The following is a 21,369-nucleotide window of genomic DNA, read 5'->3' as shown; positions in this document are numbered from 1 at the left end:
AAAACCCTTTTTTTAGCACAGCAAGTTGGCGGCCGAGTGTGTCCTCTCGCGGCGCGCGGCTTACGTCACGCCGAGCCGCGAACTCATGACAAATACATGGCCGGATTTATCCTTTTCCTTTCCGAAGGCGTGTACCGTGACTTCGACCTGTTCCCTTTCCAATATCGACACTTGCAGCTCATCCTCTAACTTGAGAGAAAAAGTCACAATAACATTTCAAATTGTCGCTCTGAAAGAATTATTTATGCTCATAAACTGTGAGAACATGTAGTTCATTTTTTCATCCTATTCTTAAAACTGAAATATATAACTCATTGATTATTAACTGCAAAACAAAACAAAAAATACTGAACACTAAATTACTACATTATGTCTTGAGATAAAAGCTGAATATATTATATCCATCTGTCTTGAACTGCGTGGCCACAGTGGCTGGATAATCACACCGGCGTGACCGTGCCATGAAGGAACAAGCTGTGTTTGAACATTCCTCTGACAAGTTATGTAAAAGACTGCGAAAAAAAGTGATAAGTTATCAATGAATTACTTGAAAGAAAAGCAAAATAAGTGAGTATGTGTATACAAAAACACAATTTCACGTGATGTGGAGGCACTTTTAGACCAAAAAATGAGAGGATCAGTGGTAAACGACCTCCTCTAACAATGTTCTCCCCACACAAGAAATGAGGTCTACTTAAGTGAATGCGTGCGTGCGTGCGTGCATGTGCGTGTGTGTGTGTGTGTGTGTGTGTGTGTGTGTGTGTGTGTGTGTGTGTAAGGTTGACTCAGATGAAGGGAGTGGTCAGGTGTGATGGTGGGTTGAGTAAGCAGGTTATATAAGCAACTTGTGTGAGGGGAAAATTTTCCTTCCTTGTTAAGAGGAACGTGAGACGGCCGCAGAAACTTGTCTGGGATACATCCTCGTCGACCAATGCGGATTTTCTTCTGCATTATGTTAGCTGCAACAATATACTTACAATTTAATTAAACTGACAAGGGATTACAGACTATCAAAAATACCGTTGCTTATTTGGATGGACGTTTCAGTTTCTAATCTACCGACCACCCATATACTTCTGAATCCTTACTTACAACCTTAATATATACGTATTGACGCTTACGAGGACGAGTTACGTGAGTAGGGCGCGCCCAGCACCTAGCGTTGCATCATGCAGCAACACGGGGAGCAGGGCATATGTTTCATCCGATCGTCGGGGTGCCATTTATGAATGTTAAAAATCTTGTCATTCTTGCGTTCAACGATGCCGTTTTTGTTACTATTTTATTGTGTGTTTGATTAATTGATTGGTGAATACAGTCATGGCACCGCAAGTACTGTGGTCAACTCTATGTGTGTGTGTGTGTGTGTGTGTGTGTGTGTGTGTGTGTGTGTGTGTAAAACCGAGCCTCTAGGCTAAACAAAGTAAACAAAAAAGTGATGCAGTTAACAAGACAAAGTGCTGATATTATAAAAAAGTGGTCCTAAATTGGAACATTATTTTCCCCTCAGAATTATAGGTAAATGAATTAATCTTCCTTTCGCAAAACTGTGTAATATGGAACAGTCAAAACTTTTTAATGAAATGAATGATATGATACGGTCTTTATTTGTCCTTTTGTTGTTAAACTAGACAGATAGAGAAAATTAGAGAAGCTGAGAGAGAGAGAGAGAGAGAGAGAGAGAGAGAGAGAGAGAGAGAGAGAGAGAGAGAGAGAGAGAGAGAGAGAGAGAGAGAGAGAGAGAGAGAGAGAGAGAGAGAGAGAGAATCTGAACTGCCCTTTTCGACTTTTCTCCTCCCACAAAGTAGCTACGGGCAACACAAGCCTCGGAGGGACGGACGGAAGGCCTTGGGGTCTGTTGCTCTCACCGTTCTACTCTTATCTTTTTGACGGACGAATTTTACTATTATGCGACGTTCCCGGAATAGAAAACATTTTTAAACCTGAATTCTCGGAGAGCCTTAAGGGAGGAAACATTAAAAGCTCTTAGCGGCGAAGAAAACGCACTAAGAAGAAATGATAGGCTGTTAAAAGGTAAGACGCTTATGTGGGGGAGTAATAACGGTAATACCTAGATTACTGTAATGCGCAGGCTAACTAGGAACATCAGAATCGCGCTGAGTAAATAAATAACACCAGAAAGTCTCACCGCGGGAAACTGTTGTATCACTAAGCTTCCCGTGTGTACAGAAATCATGAATGACAAGTTGAGGAAACCATCGCACTCACTTTCCGCGGTGAAAATACAAACCAATGAAAATAAAGAAGAGGAAAAAGATACAATGAAATACACCTACGGATTCCTACTACAACGCTTGCAAAGAACAAAGACAGACGCAATTGAATACTGAATCTATCGAACAAAACAAAGAATAAAAACGGTAAAACAAGCGAGAAAACACACACACACACACACACACACACACACACACACACACACACACTGGCTCCACCTCCCCCCACCCCCACAGGAAGAGTACGCTGACAAGATGAGAAGAGTTGAGTAGCGAAGGGAAGAGGTTCTGCTTTCCCGCCACTCGTCCACGTACACAGTGTTGAGGTGAGATCGAAGTCGTGTCGCCGCTAAACCATAAAAAAGTGGTGGAGCCTTACGTGATGTACCTACGGATTGATGCGTGTGTGTGTGTGTGTGGGGGGGGGGGGGGTCTTAGGGAGTAAAGAGAGAGAGAGAGAGAGAGAGAGAGAGAGAGAGAGAGAGAGAGAGAGAGAGAGAGAGAGACCTAACCTAACCTACCATGTATATTTAGATGTTTAGAATAACCACTTTTTAGTGGAAATAAAAGTTTATTATTATTATTATTATTATTATTATTATTACCCCTAAAAAAAAACCACCCTCCCCCTCCCCACCACCCCCCACCCCAACACCTACACCCCACCCCACACCCCGTGCGCACCCCCACGGCAGCACACAGGCAGACCCAGCCAGCCCACAGCCTAGGGCCCCCAGGGCCACCCATATGAGTCCTCTCTCGGGCTCTCTCTCTCTCTCTCTCTCTCTCTCTCTCTCTCTCTCTCTCTCCCACAGGCATCCACCGCACTTATATATCCAAACACACACACACACACACACACACACACACACACACACACCTACAGTACTAAACACTATCAGCCATTACCTATCCTTTCTGCATATGATCCATCCATTTGCATATCTACTTATCCACCTGTTTCACAATTTAATCATCAACCTATTTATTCATCTGCTTCATAATCTATCTATCTACTTTTCAGCCTCTAAATGATCCCTTTCCATCCCCTTTCCAGCGTTCACCAAAGAAGAAAAAGCATATCTATCTACTCGTATCTATCCACCCACTTCACAATTTATTAATCTACCTATTTATCAATTCATCTACCTATCTATCTATTCATCTTCCTCACAATCTACTCATCTATCTATGTTTCTACCTCTCCATGATCCCTTTCCCTCCCCTCTCAGCATCCATTACAGAAGCAGTAACACACACACAATTCACTCACGAAAAACACACCTCACTCTCGCCCAGGAAGCTCTTGCATGCTAGTGACGTGAGGGAGTCTGGCTAACGCAAAGTGATCGCCGCTCTTTTCCCATTCTCACACTTTTCCTCTCCCTCCGCCTCCACCTTACACGGTTTCCCTGCCTTTCACACGAGGCAAATTTAAAAGACATTTTTTTGTACTTTTTCGTACTGGCACGTATCAATATTTTAGGGAGGTTTGTTCGGCCCGATGATTGGTTTTCTTTCAGTTCTATGACTTTTCAACTAACCGCTGTCTGTGTGTGTGTGTGTGTGTGTGTGTGTGTGTGTGTGTGTAAGCTTGTTTGTAAGTCTGTCTGTCTGTCTGTCTGTCTATCAGTCTACCTGCGTGTAAGTTTGTATGTCCGTTTGTAAGTTAGTCTGTCTGTCTGTTTTTCTCTCTACCTTTCTGTCTACCTATCTATGTCTCTCTAAGTGTGTGTGTGTGTGTGTGTGTGTGTGTGTGTGTGTGTGTGTGTGTGTGTGTGTTTCCATCTTCGCTCCCATGGTAGCACTGGGTAAACTGTTCTCGTCTCTCCCGCAGAACACGGTGTACGGCCGCGTGACCAGCTCCACTCTGCTCGTGAACGTAAGCAGGGCGCAGGACGGGGCCATGGTGACCTGCCGCGCCGCCAACCCCGCAGCTCCCAGCACGCCGCTTACAAATTCCACCACGCTCACCGTCCTCTGTGAGTGTCCAGTCCCCTTTCCTAGTGTTTGCTTGGTGACCTGACTGTTTAGGAATCCGGGCTACCCCACTTGGTATTTTTTGGTAGCGTTGTATTACCATTAGCTGGTAATCAAAAACTCACTCCGCCACGGTCATCGTCCTCTTCGAGTTTAGACATCTGGGCCACCCTACTTTGTGATACATATTAGTAAGTAGTTCTGAATACCTCCCTCTCCTTCCCTGCGACCCTCCGCCTTCCACTCTCCCCTCCTTCCCTTCCCTTCTCTCCCCCTCTTGACCCCCCTCCCTCCTCCGTCCCTTCCTCCTTCTCCCTTATTCCCTCCCTCCCTCCTCCATCTAGCCTCTCACCTGAACCACGGTGAGATATCAAGTTCTCCCAAACCATCGGCGCCAAACATTCTTCCTCTCCTGTACAGTAAGAGCGGCTTATGACTTTTCCTTCTGGTCTTACTTTCTCATTGTCAACACATTACGATGAAGCTCCTCTTATGAATGAATCGAGAATGAACAACCCAAGCCACATCAGAAAAAAAAGAGGATGAAGAAACAAAGGGTGGGAGAAAAGGGCGATTAATTAAAGTGAATTGGGAGAAGACAGAGAAGAAAAGCAAAAAATGAGCAGCGTGAGAACAAGAGGAGGCGGGGATAGGGCGGGAGGCGTTGGCGATGAAGAGGCAGAACTTGGCTTGTTAAGTAGGAAGGAGCGAGAAGCAGCAACGTGGTACAAGGACAATGAGTGCGGGGCGGGGGCTAAGAGCTTTCAGGAGGAGGAGGAGGAGGAAGAGGATAAGGAGGATAAAAAAGACTCGGAAGATGATGATAATGATGATGATTAGTAGCACGAGGAGAAGTGAGAGGGACGAAGAAAAAAAAAAGAATGGGAGGGCTAAAAATAGTATACGTTCATAACTTTAAAGGAGAACAGTCGAAGGAGAGAAAAATGGCAAAATGAGGAGGTCAGAAAAGTTAACTTGGATCTAAAAATAGACGCCGGCGATTGAAAGAAGGATGGAAGGAGTTACGTGAGAGGAGGGAAGATTAAACTAGGTATACGAAGTCTCATCTTTTCATCCACCACCACCATATTCACCCCCTACCCCTTCCCCACCACCACCATCACCCCTCACCCATCCCCACCATTACCATCATCCCCTAGCCCCCCCCACCAATACCAGCACCCTCACCCCCTTCACCAACGTCATGAGAAGCTGTGCAGGCGATTGGAAGTCCGTAAAAAAATATAAACTGAGAGAAAGGAGCAAAAAAAGTATCATGACTACGGCCACAGCACAGATAACGAGGGCGGGTCGGCGCCAACACCTGCTCATATCCTATTAAGCGCTGGTGATTCTTGACACTTAACCCGGCGAAGGGAAAAGCCGGCCTTAACCACACGGCGGCTCGGGGCCCAAGATGCTCGTAACGGCCGCCAGGAGTCCTTCATCAGGCACGAGGAGCGTTTAGGAGTTCATGAAGAGGCCGCGGCTGGCCATAAGCGGCCCACCAAGCACTAGGACTTCGCGCAAAAACTATTAAGAGCGTCATGCCGGCGGAATAAAAACGATGGCAAACACTCCGCCACAAAGAACATCAAAGAGGAGTATATTGATGGTGTGTGTTGAAAGGCTCATTCGCCCCCAGTAGTGCAGATCCTTCATCACTTGTAAGGTTATATAAGAGCACCAATTCTTCCCCTATGTCAGTCATTATTCGAGATCGAGAGGCAAAATCTACCTCGCTGCCCCGTTCGCCCTTACACGCTAAAAACTGTTGCTCGCGTAAAAACACCAAAATAAGTTCGAATGACCTTTACCAGATTCAAAAACCATGACGGCCCCTCAAGTCATGTTTTGCTGTTCATATCATGCGTGAAAATGTCCTCTAGTGAAGTTTTTTTCTTCACTGACCAGAATAAAAATGAGAAAATAATCTTGTCGTATACAGATTAATGTAGAAATATTATTAGTATGCTGAATTTACACTACGGATTAATTGCTTTTTACTGCTGCGGATTAATGTGATGTCTTTGTGTATATTTAAACAATCAAGATAATATTATACCTCATAGTGCTACATGTTGGCTTTTTATACTTCTCTTCTAATTTTTCTTCTACTTTACTTATCTTCTGTATTTCTTTATCTCCGAATCTCTGTGTCTCTCTGTTATCTCTATTTCTTCACTACGTCTCAACCATTATTCTCTATTCCTTCTTATTCTTCTCTTCTACTTCTCTCCCCTTCCCTCCACGTCTTCTGTATCTCTGTCTCTCTCCAATAATTGTCGCTCTGTGAATAGATTAATTTCTCTTGCCTGTGTCGCCCTAACGGAGGCTGCGGCAAAGGGTACGAGGCACGAGGGTGTGGGAGTGAGAGTGGTTGTGAGGCGCAGGACAATAGGCGACATCATCCTTCTTCATAATAACAAAACTGGCAACACACACACACACACACACACACACACACACACACACACACACACACACACACACACACACACGTACACACAAACAACAGGTGCGTCGTTATAACGTCTGTAGAGAGCAATTAAGGAACGACTTTGGTGATGCGCCGCGTAATCCTTCCTTAAGACTTTATTACATTGACTGAGCTTCCCTGGGCAGGACGGGAGGAGCACGGAGGACACACACACACACACCCACACACACCCACACACACACACACACACACAACAACAACAACAACAACAATACAGTGCGTCAGAAACTCGTGGGGTTGGAAATACTGCAACAAGAAAGATCATCCCCGCGCGGACGGTTCCTTCCATTAACGCTATCCGACGCACAAAGGGACGGCCGCTGAAACACTGCACGGCAAAGAATGGACATACAACAGTAATACTAGGAACAGAAAAAGAAAAAAAAATATATTCTCTTGATAATATACACGATGCAAATAATAAGATATGAGCAGGAGTGAGTGTCTGCGTGCGTGTGAGCGTGTGAGTTAGCTTGTGTGCCTGCCTTTGTGCGTGCGTGAAAGTGAGCAAGCAAGCGAACGTGCACATGGATTTCCCCTTCACTAAGTCTCGTATATATGACACTGCAAAGCGTATCATTCGAAAGCGCGTGAACCCCGGAACTTGTGAAAATTATTTAAAAATATTACGAATTGATGAAGTGCAGTAATACAATCCGCTCGGTCCGCAGGCATTATTAAACATCGTGGACTAGACGCGATCGACGAGTGTAAATATTTCAGTTTGTCTGTCACCCCGATGCTCATGAGGCACGGTGAACTCCGAAGCGTATGACTGCAGTTTTGTCAAGATTAAACTCTAAATTTGACGCGCAATTCGCCTCTTCGTTATCAGTCAATCAATCAATCAATCAATCAACAGGGGCATACGACGGGGGGAGCGTCGCCTCGGTAATCCTACGACGTCAAAACCGGGGCTTCCTCCGGCCAAGTCTCCGTGACAGCCTCCTTTCCATGCTAAGTACGTAGTAATAGTAATAATGATAGTGATGATAAGTAATGGTAATGATCTTCAAGACACACTGAAGGGCTAAGGTGTGCGAAGAAGATTATAGAAGGGAGGCTATTTACATCAGTCACAAGAAAAGCAATACCAACGGATACTATTAACAAAACAAAGTGTGAAAAATACCACCAATATCAGCCACATATTTCATTTCTCACCATCGCCATCACTAAAACCCCGAACACACCAGCCACTCGCCGGCTGTCCCCGCACAGCACCACCCGTCCCCGCACACCTGGGCCGCGGCGTTAATGCGTGGCTCACCCGTTATGGATGACCTCAAACAGCAGACAAATGCGTCCCATCCGTCAATACCATCAATGGCTGTTTTGCATACACTCACGCATTTTCACTCGTGTTTTATTTTCTGTCACAGACGAGAATAAGTTAATATATATATATACACACACACACACAAACACACACAAACACATACACATACGCACATATACATACATATAGATAAATAGATTTTGAATGTGATATGATATAAGCGCAAGCAAAGGAAGGCAGAAAAGTTAAATTCCCCTTACACAAACGAATCGTGTATATTAGGTGAGTTTCATCAAACATGTGACCTGGTATAATATTGAGTAAATAACCTGTTCTTCCTTTTTCGGACTCGCACCAAGTGAGGACGCGACATAAAACTCCCTAAACCTTACATCCACTTTAACACCAGAGATCCCAACAAGACTAAAACAATACTGAAAAAAAAAAATCTTCCTCTTCTTCGAACCTGTTCTTGATGACTAAACATGTAATTCTCTAAGATACCTTACCTAATTTAAGACTAATAAGACAGACCAAATTCCATCCCAAATCTTCCCGGTTGAAGGCTGTAAACATTCATCTCTAGACACCTTATCTAACCACAACTGACAAAGAAAACCTGCAATTAAAACTAGCCCAACACTGCGCCGAATGTACTCTTGTTTTACACTCCAGCCTCGCCCCAGGAATAGACAACCCTACAACACCCCTGAGACACTTACATTCCCAACCTAATCCTGGAGAACCCTATAAGACACACCTCATTAACATCAAGTCACACGTCTTCTTTTCCTTCCTCTCCAGACCCGCCCGAGGTGAAGGCATCCTTGGGTCGCTCCCTCAACCCGGGGCTGCTGAAGGAGGGCGACGACGTGTACTTCACCTGCTCCGTGATAGCCAACCCCCCCGCCACCTCCATCACCTGGTACCACGAAGTAAGTGAGGGAGAAGCAGGGAGCGACGAAAGGAATGAGGGATGAAATTGGGAAGGAAGGAAAGGAGGGACAGGAGGGAGGAGTAAATTATTCGATCAGTGATGGTGGGTCAGAAAACACGAATGAGATTAAAAAGGAGAAAGGGAGTGAAAGAAGGAAGGATGGATGGAAGCAAGTACAGAAGGAAGGATGGTAAGTGGAAAGATGATGAAAAACTTAGAAAAAAAGAGGAAGGAAGGAGGGGAAGAGAAAAAAACTAGGAGAAAGGAGGAGGAAACGAACGATGAAAGAATACAGGGAAGGAAGGATGGAAGGTTGATGGAAGTTAGATGAATAAGTGAATGAAATGATGGATAGATGGATGAATAGGAAGACGAGGATGAGGAAGAAGAGAAAACAAAGAGAAACAAGAAGGGGATTTTAAGGCAGAGGAAATAGAAGGAAAGGAAAAAAGAGCAAGGATCAGGAAAAGTAATAAGGGAGAGGGTGATGTGTATAATGGAGTAGGAGAGAGGTGACGGTAAGGATGGAGGGATAGAGGAAAGAACCACATGAACTTCTTTGTCTTTTATCCTTTTTCCTTTCCTCCTGTAGCCCTTTCCTTCCTTCCCTTCTATCCTTCCTTCATTTGCTTCTTCCTTCATTCTCTCCTCCTTTTCTCTTTCTTTTTCTTCCACCCTACTTCCCTCCCCATCTTCCCTTTCTTTCTACTTCCTTCTTTGCCTTCCGTCCTCCTCCTTTTATCACAAGGAGAAAGCCCTTCAATTATGACTCTTTATAACACTAACCCCGGTAATCAGCTTGTAAATCCCGCCCCCCTCACACCTGTCACCGCACCTGCTACCATTGTTGTGCGTCGCTCATTAAGCCCTGCATCCCGGCTAATGTTCGCGTTGCTACTCCTGATACTGTTCTTACCAGGATGATGAAAACAATGATGGTGATAAGGACAATATTCGTTATAACAGAAATTATCATTATCATTATTATCATTATGTTGAAACACGAAAATTAAAAGGAGCACTGACTGACTACATTTATGAATAAGTTGCATGAATGAAGGCTTAGAACTGCTTTTCAAATAAATAAAAACAGAAACAAAGAAGAAAATGCAACACGAAGAAAGAAAAAAAACATTCAGTGCATAAAAGTAGCATTTGATATGCATCTAAAAATAACTGACCCGCACAAAAACTCGTGGAAATTATATGTGCACAAAGACACAACCATCACGCAAGTCACACAACAAAGGCTGTCCAAGGTAATGTCTAAATTAGAGCGACGTAAAGCGGCGGGCGGCGCGTAGAACAGCACAAGGTAAAGAGAACCCTTTCTCTTTATACCTTGAAACAGCACGTCCCGGAGCGGCCGCGTAAGCGCGCCGCCACTCACCCACGGTGATTTGCGTGACATTGATCGCGGGGAGGACCTCGTGGCGCAGTGTGTGTGTGTATGTGTGTGTGTGTGTGTGTGTGTGTGTGTGTGTGTGTGTGTGTGTGTGTGTGTGTGTGTGTGTGTGTGTGTGTGTGTGTGTGTGTGTGTGTGTGTGTGTGTGTGTGTGTGTACGCGCGCGCGGTAAAAAAAGCTACATTTTTTCCTACTTTTGCTTTAATAACACTACTGATAATAAACCCCATCATCATAATAATAATTATGGTTACTATTATTATTATTATATTTTTTACATCAAGAGATGCGGCTCAAAGGAAACAAAAAAGAGTACAAAAAAAAAGCCCGCTACCCGCTACTCGCCTTATGACTATTATCATTAATATTATCATCGTCGCCAACACTGTCAGTATAAGTATCATCATTATCATCATCCTCATTGCCATCATCATCACTGTCATCATCATCCTCATTACCGTCATCATTATTAGTGATGACGTTGACGGAGCTCATGACACACCAACACTAAAATCCTCCAGAGTTTGACATCAAAATAATAACAACAAACATATTTACTCGCGTCCACTAATCTGGCCGCCGCCACGAGTGGAATGCACTTACTGCAAAAACGGATTGAAAACACTCACTACAAAAATATATTCTCTTGCACCACTAAGCCTTCATCACCCACACGCATTGAACCCTCTCACCCAGTCCACTACGCCTTCATTACCACCACACAACCCTTTCACCCACACCATTATACTCCATCACCTCCACACTGAACACTCTCTGCAACATCACTAAGTCTCTATCACTCCCTCACACTGGCCCCTCTCTCCTACACCACTACGCCTCCATCACGCCCTCTAACCCTCTCTCCAACATCACTAAGTCTCTATCACTCCCTCACACTGGCCCCTCTCTCCTACACCACTACGCCTCCATCACCCACACTGTATACTCTCCTCCACACCACTAACCCTCCATCACGCCCTCTACCCTCTCTCCAACATCAAGTATTTTCCATCTTCACCATCAAGATTACCACACTTTGAAAGATATATTCCTCATCATTACAGTTTTTTTATAGCTATCGGCCTTGCAACATCTCGACTATCCACATCATCACACACTTCGCCTCTCACCAACATCATTACCATCTATCTCCACTCTCTTTTCTTCCTCCTCAAAGATCGCAGTAATTATCCCCGTCATTAATCAGCCACCTTTATCATCATCATTACCTTCACTACTACTTCAGCACAAATATTACCTCTCCTCTCCCTCTTCCTCTTCCTTCCTCTTATACTAATGTACTTTATACTCTCTTTGAGCACGACCACCACCACCATCACCACTACCATCAACCACTCAGTAGGACGGCGACTTCATATCATTATTATAAGGTATACGTAATCTCTCTCTCTCTCTCTCTCTCTCTCTCTCTCTCTCTCTCTCTCTCTCTCTCTCTCTCTCTCTCTCTCTCTCTCTCTCTCTCTCTCCTCCTTCCCTTCCCCCCCGCCCTCCTCCTCCGCCTAATCCTTCTCTCCTTTCCCTCGCCCGCCGCCTTCCACCTGATCTCCGCTACAGGATAAAGAGCAGGTGCAGAACGTATCAGCGGGCATCATCATCTCCAAGGACTCGCTGGTGGTCCAGAGGGTACAGCGGGGAAGGGCCGGCCGCTACCACTGCCGCGCCACCAACCCCCTCGCCACCGTCACCAGCAACCCCGTCAAGCTGAGGATACGATGTGAGTGTTTGTGGGGGGGTGAGGACAAGGTTGTGGGTTGAGGATTAGGCTGGGATGAGTGTAAGGGAGAAGAGGTAGTGGGGGAGTGTGTGTGTGTGTGTGTGTGTGTGTGTGTGTGTGTGTGTTAGTATTCAATGTGTCACTTGTTGATATTTTTCCCCTTTTGTTTAGCGTTCATTCGTGGGCAAAGAGTGATGGTGGTGATGGTGGTGGTGATGCAGATGGTGGTGGTGGTGGTGGTGAATGTGGTGGTGGTGGTGGTGGTGGTGTCTCGGTGAATTGCGTTTTCACATAATTTTTTGACTTCAAAGGGCTTCCATTTGTTGCCTTTGTTTGCTTGTCATCATTGTGCCGCTACAGATAACGACAAAACAAACATCGAAGTTCTCGACTGATGAATACGAATAATAGATATAACAAAAACTACAACAACAACAACAACAACAACAACAACAACAACAACAATAATGATGATAATAATAATAATAATAATAATAATAATAATAATAATAATAATAATAATAATAATAATAATAATAATAATAATAATAATAATAATAATAATAATAATACACTGAAAATAATAATACAACTAATTACTGAAATAATAATAGTAGTAGGATGAAGGGCATTGACAAATTAACAATTCAAATAATAAAAAAAGACATACCTTCAACTCAGGGAGATTATGCAAGAACAAAGCCACTCTGTGATTTAATTCCTCAGCACTCACGTTCTGAAAAGACAAGAAAAATATGATTATACTACTGAAACGACGGTGAGGATGATGAAAAGCGTGATAGTGTTGATACAGATGGTAGTAATGATCATGATGAAAATGCTAATATAGATATAATAATGATATTTATAACGTCAACTACAATACCAACAGCGTTATGGAGAAAAAAAAATCATAACACCCCCTCTTCCCCCCCAACGCCCAGTCCCGTGTTGCAATGTGAAAGGGCTGCGGTTAGCTGCGGTTCATGCCTTGCTCAGTCAGAATGTATATATTTTCTGACATGGAATCAATGTATCAGTGAGGATGGGGGTGTAGTGTGTGAAGTCCCGGCAGTGCCCATATATCAGCTTCTGGTCTCTATGGGAGGGTACTGGCTTGAGATCATGGGTCCGGCACGTGGTCTGACCAGGATCGATTTACACACACACACACACACACACACACACACACACACACACACACACAGAGAGAGAGAGAGAGAGAGAGAGAGAGAGAGAGAGAGAGAGAGAGAGAGAGAGAGAGAGAGAGAGAGAGAGAGAGAGAGAGAGAGAGAGAGAGAGAGAGAGAGAGAGAGAGAGAGAGAGAGAGAGAGAGAGAGAGAGAGAGAGAGAGAGAGAGAGAGAGAGAGAGAGAGAGAGAGAGAGAGAGAGAGAGAGAAACACAGACAGTAAAAGCGACAGCCAGCCAGATAGACAGACAGACAGACAAACACATAAAAGCGACAGCCAGCCAGATAGACAGACAGACAGACAAACACATAAAAGCGACAGCCAGCCAGATAGACAGACAGACAGACAAACACATAAAAGCGACAGCCAGCCAGATAGACAGACAGACAGACAAACACATAGAAACAGGGGACACATGTTTTTAAATACCCCGTAATGCAAAGGGAAATAGAGCCGGCATCAAGAAGCGCCCAGACAATGGATCAAAGCGACACATGAGCCGGAAAACGCTTAAAAAGTCACTATATGCGTAATTAATGACGGACGCTGGCGATAGCGTCCCCCCTTTCTTCTTGCTTAATCTTGCGTGAGAGAGAGAGAGAGAGAGAGAGAGAGAGAGAGAGAGAGAGAGAGAGAGAGAGAGAGAGAGAGAGAGAGAGAGAGAGAGAGAGAACAGGGAGGTTGTGTGGTTTCTCTCTCTCTCTCCCTCTTCCAATCACTCCTCTCGTTTATAAAATGTAGGGTTCAAGAAAAGAAATCACTAATCTTCCTTCCTGCAGCAATTACCTCCCCTAGTACGTGATTCATTAATGGCGGCCCCTCACACACACACACACACACACACACACACACACACACACACATCTAACCCCCCCATACAAGACTACTCCTACCTTCTCATTCACCCACACAAACCCTCACACCCACACCCACACACACACACACACACATCAAACCCCCCATACAAGACTACTCCTACCTTCTCATTCACCCACACAAACCCTCACACCCATACACCAGTTCCAACACACATCTATTCCCCCCTAACACACATAATCCTTACCCTTACCCTCCTATTTCTCCTACATAATACCCCAACCTAACGCCCCACCAATACCAACATACAACATACTCCTATATCTCCATACAACCCTTCGCTGCATCCTCTTATTCCCCCCACCTAACCCACACCCACACCCACGTCGTCACCAGCACCCTCTTCCTTCCCCCGCAGACCTCCCGGAGTGCCACACGTCCTTCACCCGGTACTTCATTTACGATCGACCTATCAACGTCACGTGCACGGTGTCCGCCTATCCCCCGGCCACTTCCATCTTCTGGAGGTGGAACAGCAGCTCGGAGGTGGTGCGCGCGACCCCCGAGACCCTAGAGCAGGAGCAGACCACCTCCATCCTGACGGTGCAGCCCAAACAGAGGCATGAGGACCGCGCGCTCTCCTGCTGGGCCGTGAACGAGATGGGGCGCCAGATCAAGCCGTGTAGTTTCTCCGTGAAGGTTGCCAGTAAGTGCGAGGCTGTGTTTTGTGTTCTTGGGAGGGTGTGGGGGGGTGAAAGGGGTTGAGGCTGTGTGTGTATGGGGGGGGGGGGGGGATGAATATTTGGACATTTTGGGTCCGTTTTGTGTCCTGAGGAGGGTGTGGGAAAGGTGGAAGGGGCTGAGGTTGAGGGGTAATGGTTAAGGGGGAGTGTGAGGCTGTGTTTTGTGCCATCAGGTGAGTGTGGGTAGGTGGAAGAGGCTGAGACTGCGGGGATGATTAAGGGAACTGTTTTGTGTCCTGGGGGGAGGATGTGGAGGGGATAGGAAGGAAGGAAGAGGTAAGAAGGGGAAATAAAGGAAGGAAGGTAGGGAAAGAAGGAAGGAAGGAAGGAATGAGGGAAGAAGGGTAGGTAGAAATAAATAAATGAAGGAAGGAGGGGAGGGTGGAGGGTGGAAGAGTGGGTAGGAGGAGAACGAAAAGAACAAAAGTATGATGCATATAGGATCATGTGAGGAATGCTAAAGGAGGAACAGGAAGGAAGATACTGAGTGAGGGCACAGAGCAACGAAATGATATAGCAGCATTGCGTTATAGAGGTTACTGGGTAAAGAGAGCAGAAGGCGGAGGAGGAGGAGGAGGAGGAGGTGGAGAATGTAGAAGAGGAAGAGGAAGAAGAGGAGGAGGAGGACAGTGTGGGAGGTTGTTGAAGTGTTGGTGAAGACAGATGTTTTAGGAAAGTTACCGGAGGAGTCGGAGAAAAGGAGAAAGTTGTAACAGGGTTGGAGTGTTGGAGGCATGATGATGATGATGATGATGATGATGATGGAGGAGGAATCGGTGGCGTCATGAAGGGAGGATGCTGGAGGGAGGAAAAACAGAGGAAACAAGGGAGGAAGGAAACTAGAGATGGTATTTGGAGAGGATGGGAGAGGGACGGAAGGATGGATGGATGGATAGACGAATAGAGAGTGAAGGGGTGGAAATGGGGAGTAGGAGCTTGGTGGGGAGTGTAATGAGATGCAGTTGGGGGATGTAAGATGAAGAAAGGAAGGAATTTTATGAGAATGAGAGGGAAGGAGGGATGGAGGAAGAGAGCGACGGAGGGAAGGAGAGAGGAAAGGAGTGGTGGGGGGTGGGGGGGGGGGATTGTAGGATGCAGTAGGTGGATATAAAGGGGACAGGGGCAGGTATTTTATGAGGCTATGAGAGGGAGGGAGGGAAGGAGGGATGGAGGAAAGAAGCGACGGAGGGAAGGAGGGAGGAAAGGCTTGGTGAGGGAGAGGGGGGGGGGGGGGTTGTAGGTTGCAGTAGGAGGATATAAAAGGGACAAGGGGAGGTATTTTATGAGGACGAGGGAGGGAGGGGAGGGGGAGGGGAGGGGGAGGGGGGGGTGGTTGTAGGATGCAGTAGGAGGATATAAAAGGGACAGGGGAAGGTATTTTATGAGGACGAGAGAGGGAGGGGAGGGGAGGGAAGGGGAGGGGAGGGGTAGGAGTAACTGATCATCATGGTGGGTGTGATGTATTGCTTCTGGACGTAGTTTATTTTTTATTTTTTTTTAGGTCGCTCTTCGGAATTTATTGCTTTTATCGGCTTTAGTAAGTGCGTGCGTGCGTGCGTGTGTGTGTGTGTGTGTGTGTGTGTGTGTGTGTGTGTGTGTGTGTGTGTGTTCCTAAGTGCCGTGTCATTACTGCTTTTGGTGTTTTTTTTCTTTTCTTCCTCAATGCTCTTACCAGTTTTTATTTCTTCTTTTATGTAGTTTTTTTTCTTCTTTTTTTTTTACTTTTTTCGCCAACTTCGGTTTTTAATACGGTTTCTTTCTGAGCTCTTGGTTTCTTTTGGCACAGAGCAGCACATTTTCACATAACTGTCATCCTTCTCTTTCTATTTATCTATCTTACTGTCTATCAGTCTACACAAACAATGACTGAAGTTAAGGAGAAATAAATGGAGATGTAGCCAAGGGAGGGTGACGGAGGATACGAGATAAGGAGTGAGAGGAAGGGGAGAGCACGGGGGTAGTAGTGAGAAAATGTGGAAAGGGGGTGTGGGGTGGGGATGGTAAGGGAGAGGAGGAGGGAGGGGAAGGGAGGGGAAGGATACGGTGTGAAAGGAAAGGCAAAGAACAGGGGTAGTGGGGAGACAATAGGGAAAGGAGGGGAGGGGAGGGAGGGTTGTGGAGGGGAGGGAAAGGGAGGAGAGAGGAAGAGATAATGCGTGAACGGAAGGGGAGAAAACGGGGGTAGTGGAGAGAAAATGGGGAGGGGAGGGTAGGAGAGAGCTCGAAAAAGGGAGGGGAGGAGAGTGGTCTGACAGGAGGGAGGGGAGAGGATGAGGGTAGCCGAGGGTAAGGGAGGGGAAGAGGAGGGCAAGGAGGAGCATCGGGGTCAGGTCGTGGCGCGGACCAACTCGGCGGCCGTCCAACTTTAATGAAATCATCTCCAGCGATATTGGAAGAAAGTATCGTCATTAAATCCGCCCAATAAAGTTGCAAGCGTTCGGGGGGGAGGGAGGGGGAGGAGGAAGGAGGGGAGGGGAAGGAGGCGGAGTGAAGGATTGCAGGGAGGAGAGAAAGGATGGAGAAAAGGAGGAACTGAAGGAAGGGAGGGATAGGACAAGGAGTTCGGAAAATTGAAGAGAGAGAGGGAGCGAGAGAGTGGAGGAGGGCAAGGGAAAGGAAGGGATGCAGCAAGAAGATTGAGGCAGGAGGAGGGAAGGGCAGCGTCGCGGGAGGAGGGAAAATAATGAGGAACTTCAAAATAAAATTACTGTGTCCAAGAATCACCGTGAAGCAATTCGTCTCCCAAAAGGTAATCTGGTGAAGGACTGCGAGAGGGTCTGAGTGGAGGCCAGGGGTCGAGGAGGAGGTCAAGAGGTTACGAGGATGAGCAGGAGAAGGAAGAGGAGACATAAGAGACGAGGAAGAGGAGGAGGAGGCGAAGTATAGAAAGAGGAGAAAGAGGACACGGGAGATACAGAAGAGAAAGAGGAGAAGTAGAGAAAAAGGAGACAGAGGAGGAGGAGAAATAAAGAAAGAAGAGACAGAGGAGAAAGAGGAGGAGTAGATGTAGAGAAAAAGGAGAGAGAGGAGGAGGAGGAAAAAGAGGAAACAGAGGAGGAGGAGGAAAAAAAGAGAAAGAGGAGACAGCGGAGTAACAGAGAGAGAGGAGGCAGAGGAGCAGTGGAGAGAGGAGGAGTAGGAGGAGGAGTGAGCTAGACAAAGGGCTGAGAAGAAGGTGAAGAGGAAACGAAGGAGTCAAAGAGGACGAAGTTCGATGAAAGTACGAAATAAGGGCGAATAGAAGGAGGAGGAAGAGGAAAGGAGGAGGGGGGAGGTAATCAGGTGGGCCGCTCTCGTCACCTGAGATCACCTGAAGAGGCGGCTAACGAACCTCGATTCACCGGAGGATTGAACGTGCCAAAGAAAAAAAAAAGAGGTAAGATATTAATTAAGAGCGAAAATGAAGAAAAAGTAAAGCCGTAAATATGTAACACCATAAACATAGATACGAACGATGGGTGCCCCGCTTTCCCTACTGTCGCGATACGAACGATAAAAAAAAAAATGAAGACAAATTAATGAAAAAAAAAAGAAATATATGATAACTAAATGCCAATATAGATTATGCAGGTACACATTAACGACCCAAAAATCAACAAAATACATGTGAAGATGGAAGGAAGAAGGGTCGAAGAACACTAAGATGAAAAGTAACTATACATGCAATACAGACAACATAGCTTCATCGTTACTTAAGAGCACGCCACTACGCAATCTTGAAATAGTGAGGAGAGAACGCTGGAAGTAAGGTATACAACATAACAGATCGATAAACTAAAACAAAAACTGATACATATAGATTTTCGATAGCAGAAGGGAGGCAAAAAAAAAAAAAGAATCTAAAAACAAAACAAAAAAAGTAGATTTGAACTGAAAATCGGAGCAAAAAAAACAAAAACAAAAAAACAACAACAAGCGAACAACAGCCCTGGTTCAGAGACCCTTTGACACACACACACACACACACACACACACACACACACACACACACAGAGTCAAGGCGCGGCAGTGTTGTGGTGTCGAGTGAAACTTCAGTCCGTCAGGTGTTGAATCCACCGCCACAAGTCGAGCATTTAAAGTGCAACACCCCCTTCCCCCCCCCCCTTCCCCTCTTCCAGGAACCTCGTCAAGCGTTTTTTTCCCCTTTTATTCAATTATTTCCGTCTGGTCGCCGCGCCGGGTGTCCGCGACGCCGGGAACAATGCGATGCCGAACCAACAACAAACAACACACAGGCAAAGGAAGCGTTCAGGCACGTGCTGCAGATTAACGGATAAACAAATATAAAGTGAGAGCGGCCGCTGGAAAACCCACAAATATACACACACAGCTTTAGTGACGCCTCACAGCCATGGCAAAAACATCATCTCTACCCCACACAAGGGCACAGCGAATAAAGCCGGTCGACAGCCTTCAATATATCACAACGAGGGCGCAACGACGACAAAGAGGAGCAACACGTGCGTAACAAGCCCCGAATAATGGTACATCAGCAAAAAATAAGACTGCACCGTTAAGCGAACACTACTAGTACCGAACAAGCACACCGCGAGGACAACGGGTTCACGGTAACAACCCTGAACGTGGCAATAGTGCACGCGGGGTGGTCATCGCTCGGCAGGCAGGCAGGCACAACAGGTTTTACAAGACAATGGTGCGCACTGAGTACTGAACCCCGTGACAACATGCACACGGAACCCGAAACACAGTAACGATAAACAAGAGCAGTTCATGAGATGCAAGGTAAGCTGAGTACAACCATTGTGTTGCGGGGCAGGCAGAGTACAACCTGGAAAACAACAACACAGGCTCATCGCCGAGTCAGCACAGAACAAAACACAAGTCTGGTCCCCTCACGCCGTAACAATCATGACAACCACCGTTCAACATCAGCGAACACCTGCTACAACATTTGCGGCTAAACAAACATTAGTCAACAACATTATATCCTGCCTGACATTCCCTTACCGCGCAGCATTGGAAGTATTGACACGGCCGCCAACGAGTCACACATTACTGGTGCAATACGGCAGAGCTGCATAATATCAACAAACGTATTCACACAACAGTCGCAAACACGTGCCTCGACCCAGTCCTTGGCCATACGAGGATCACAACAGCCACTGGCGTATCACAGTTATTCCTAGCGCAGCAAGACACAAACAAAATAGGGTTTATACGCTGACTGAGCTTTGCGTTGGTGCTCGTCTCTCGTCTCAGCCATTAAGCCTGTGGTGGGCAACAATGTATCACCAAGGAACACAGGGACAATGAAATATCCGGGTTACCACAGTTTACTCTTCTTAGGTTTCCCCAGATTGCCAATTGTCAACAAGCCCGAAAGGGAAGGCGAACAGCTGAGTGGGCTGCACGTCGACTGCCCAAGCCCGTGGTATCGTATATAGCTAGGCAAACTATACACTACATCACCAAGATTTATGTAATTCTGTAAACATGGGCGCAAGAAGTCAAGCACAGGTACAACATAACAAAACAACGTATCAACAAACCTGACCCCTTTCGTTACATCGTCACTACAAGGCGCTACAAACACGGAAACAACAACCAGCGTAATAACACGTGAGCATGGTTACAGCAGGCCAGAGCAGCGTGGTGTCAATAAACCTTCCCATGTCAGCCCTTTAAGCGGCGGCGCGACGAAATCAACACGAGGGAGCAGCAAGGAGTCGGTCGGGCTCGTAAAGCTTGATGCATCGCTCCTCCTCCTCTCCACCACACCCTCAGCAAGACGCCCGACAAACAGCATTAACTTAACCCTGGTATACACGCAATGGAGCACACACACACACACACACACACACACACACACACACACAAGAGGGATCTATGTAAACACTCAAGGTTCCCAAGAAAGACATGCCAGGTAGGATTAGCGACACACACGCCTCGTCGTGCGGGAAGGGTCTGAGGAGCATAACATTTCACGAGCAATTCTCCCGTTCATATTTTCTGTAATGAATAGTCGACGAGCGGCACTCCTTCCTCCGCCTCCCTCTTCAAGTTTTCGCCCTTTGAACTCGGCTGTCTCAACCACACCAGCTTTACGGGGAGGAAGAGGCAAAGGTGTTCAGGAAGAAAAATGGGACTGGAGCGAGAATATCAAGGAACAATGTGCTTATTGAGTGGTGGTGGTGGTGCTGGTGACGGGGTGGAGGAGGCGGTGGAATACATAGGAATACATAGGAAGAACAGACACCAGAAGACCTATCGGTCTATGGCGAGGGTGTCTGTTTACTACCGCTACTACTAGTAATCAACGTGTGGTAGGACAGGACAGAAAAGATGAAGGCTCCTCCCCACCCACCTCTCCCTCCGGCAACGTGCCGCCAGGAAATAGTTAGAACACCATGTACCTTTAAGGAAGAAAGGGCCATGGAAATTTTACAGTAAAGAGAGAAATAAGAGGAAATTACTACCCTTAACTTACACTACTAGTAACCTAAGCTGTGGGGGAAAATGACTTCATTACATAAGAACATAAGAACAAAAATACAGGGAGACTGGAAGAGGACGAGTGGCCTACACAGG

General features: G+C 46.2%; 1 protein-coding gene and 1 long non-coding RNA gene across 2 annotated transcripts in view; one reads left to right on the top strand and one right to left on the bottom strand.

The window, feature by feature from the left end:
• Window positions 1-21,369, bottom strand: part of LOC127007457 (uncharacterized) — a 196,161-nt gene that overhangs the window by 127,071 nt on the left and 47,721 nt on the right. Inside the window, exon 2 of the long non-coding RNA XR_007760260.1 lies at window positions 12,741-12,806. This is a non-coding gene — a long non-coding RNA (uncharacterized LOC127007457). The remainder of the gene's footprint in view (window positions 1-12,740; window positions 12,807-21,369) is intronic.
• The window catches only part of LOC127007456 (neural cell adhesion molecule 2-like), a 164,989-nt gene that overhangs the window by 135,102 nt on the left and 8,518 nt on the right, over window positions 1-21,369 (top strand). Inside the window, exons 6-9 of the mRNA XM_050878499.1 lie at window positions 4,072-4,216; window positions 8,798-8,928; window positions 11,911-12,070; window positions 14,496-14,783. Coding sequence (XP_050734456.1) covers window positions 4,072-4,216; window positions 8,798-8,928; window positions 11,911-12,070; window positions 14,496-14,783 — 724 coding nt within the window. The remainder of the gene's footprint in view (window positions 1-4,071; window positions 4,217-8,797; window positions 8,929-11,910; window positions 12,071-14,495; window positions 14,784-21,369) is intronic.

Source organism: Eriocheir sinensis, chromosome 35, assembly GCF_024679095.1.
Source record: "Eriocheir sinensis breed Jianghai 21 chromosome 35, ASM2467909v1, whole genome shotgun sequence".
Taxonomy (NCBI): Eukaryota; Metazoa; Arthropoda; class Malacostraca; order Decapoda; family Varunidae; genus Eriocheir; species Eriocheir sinensis.
The sequence above is the reverse complement of the archived record's forward strand: the minus strand, read 5'-3'. Positions and strand labels throughout refer to the sequence as shown.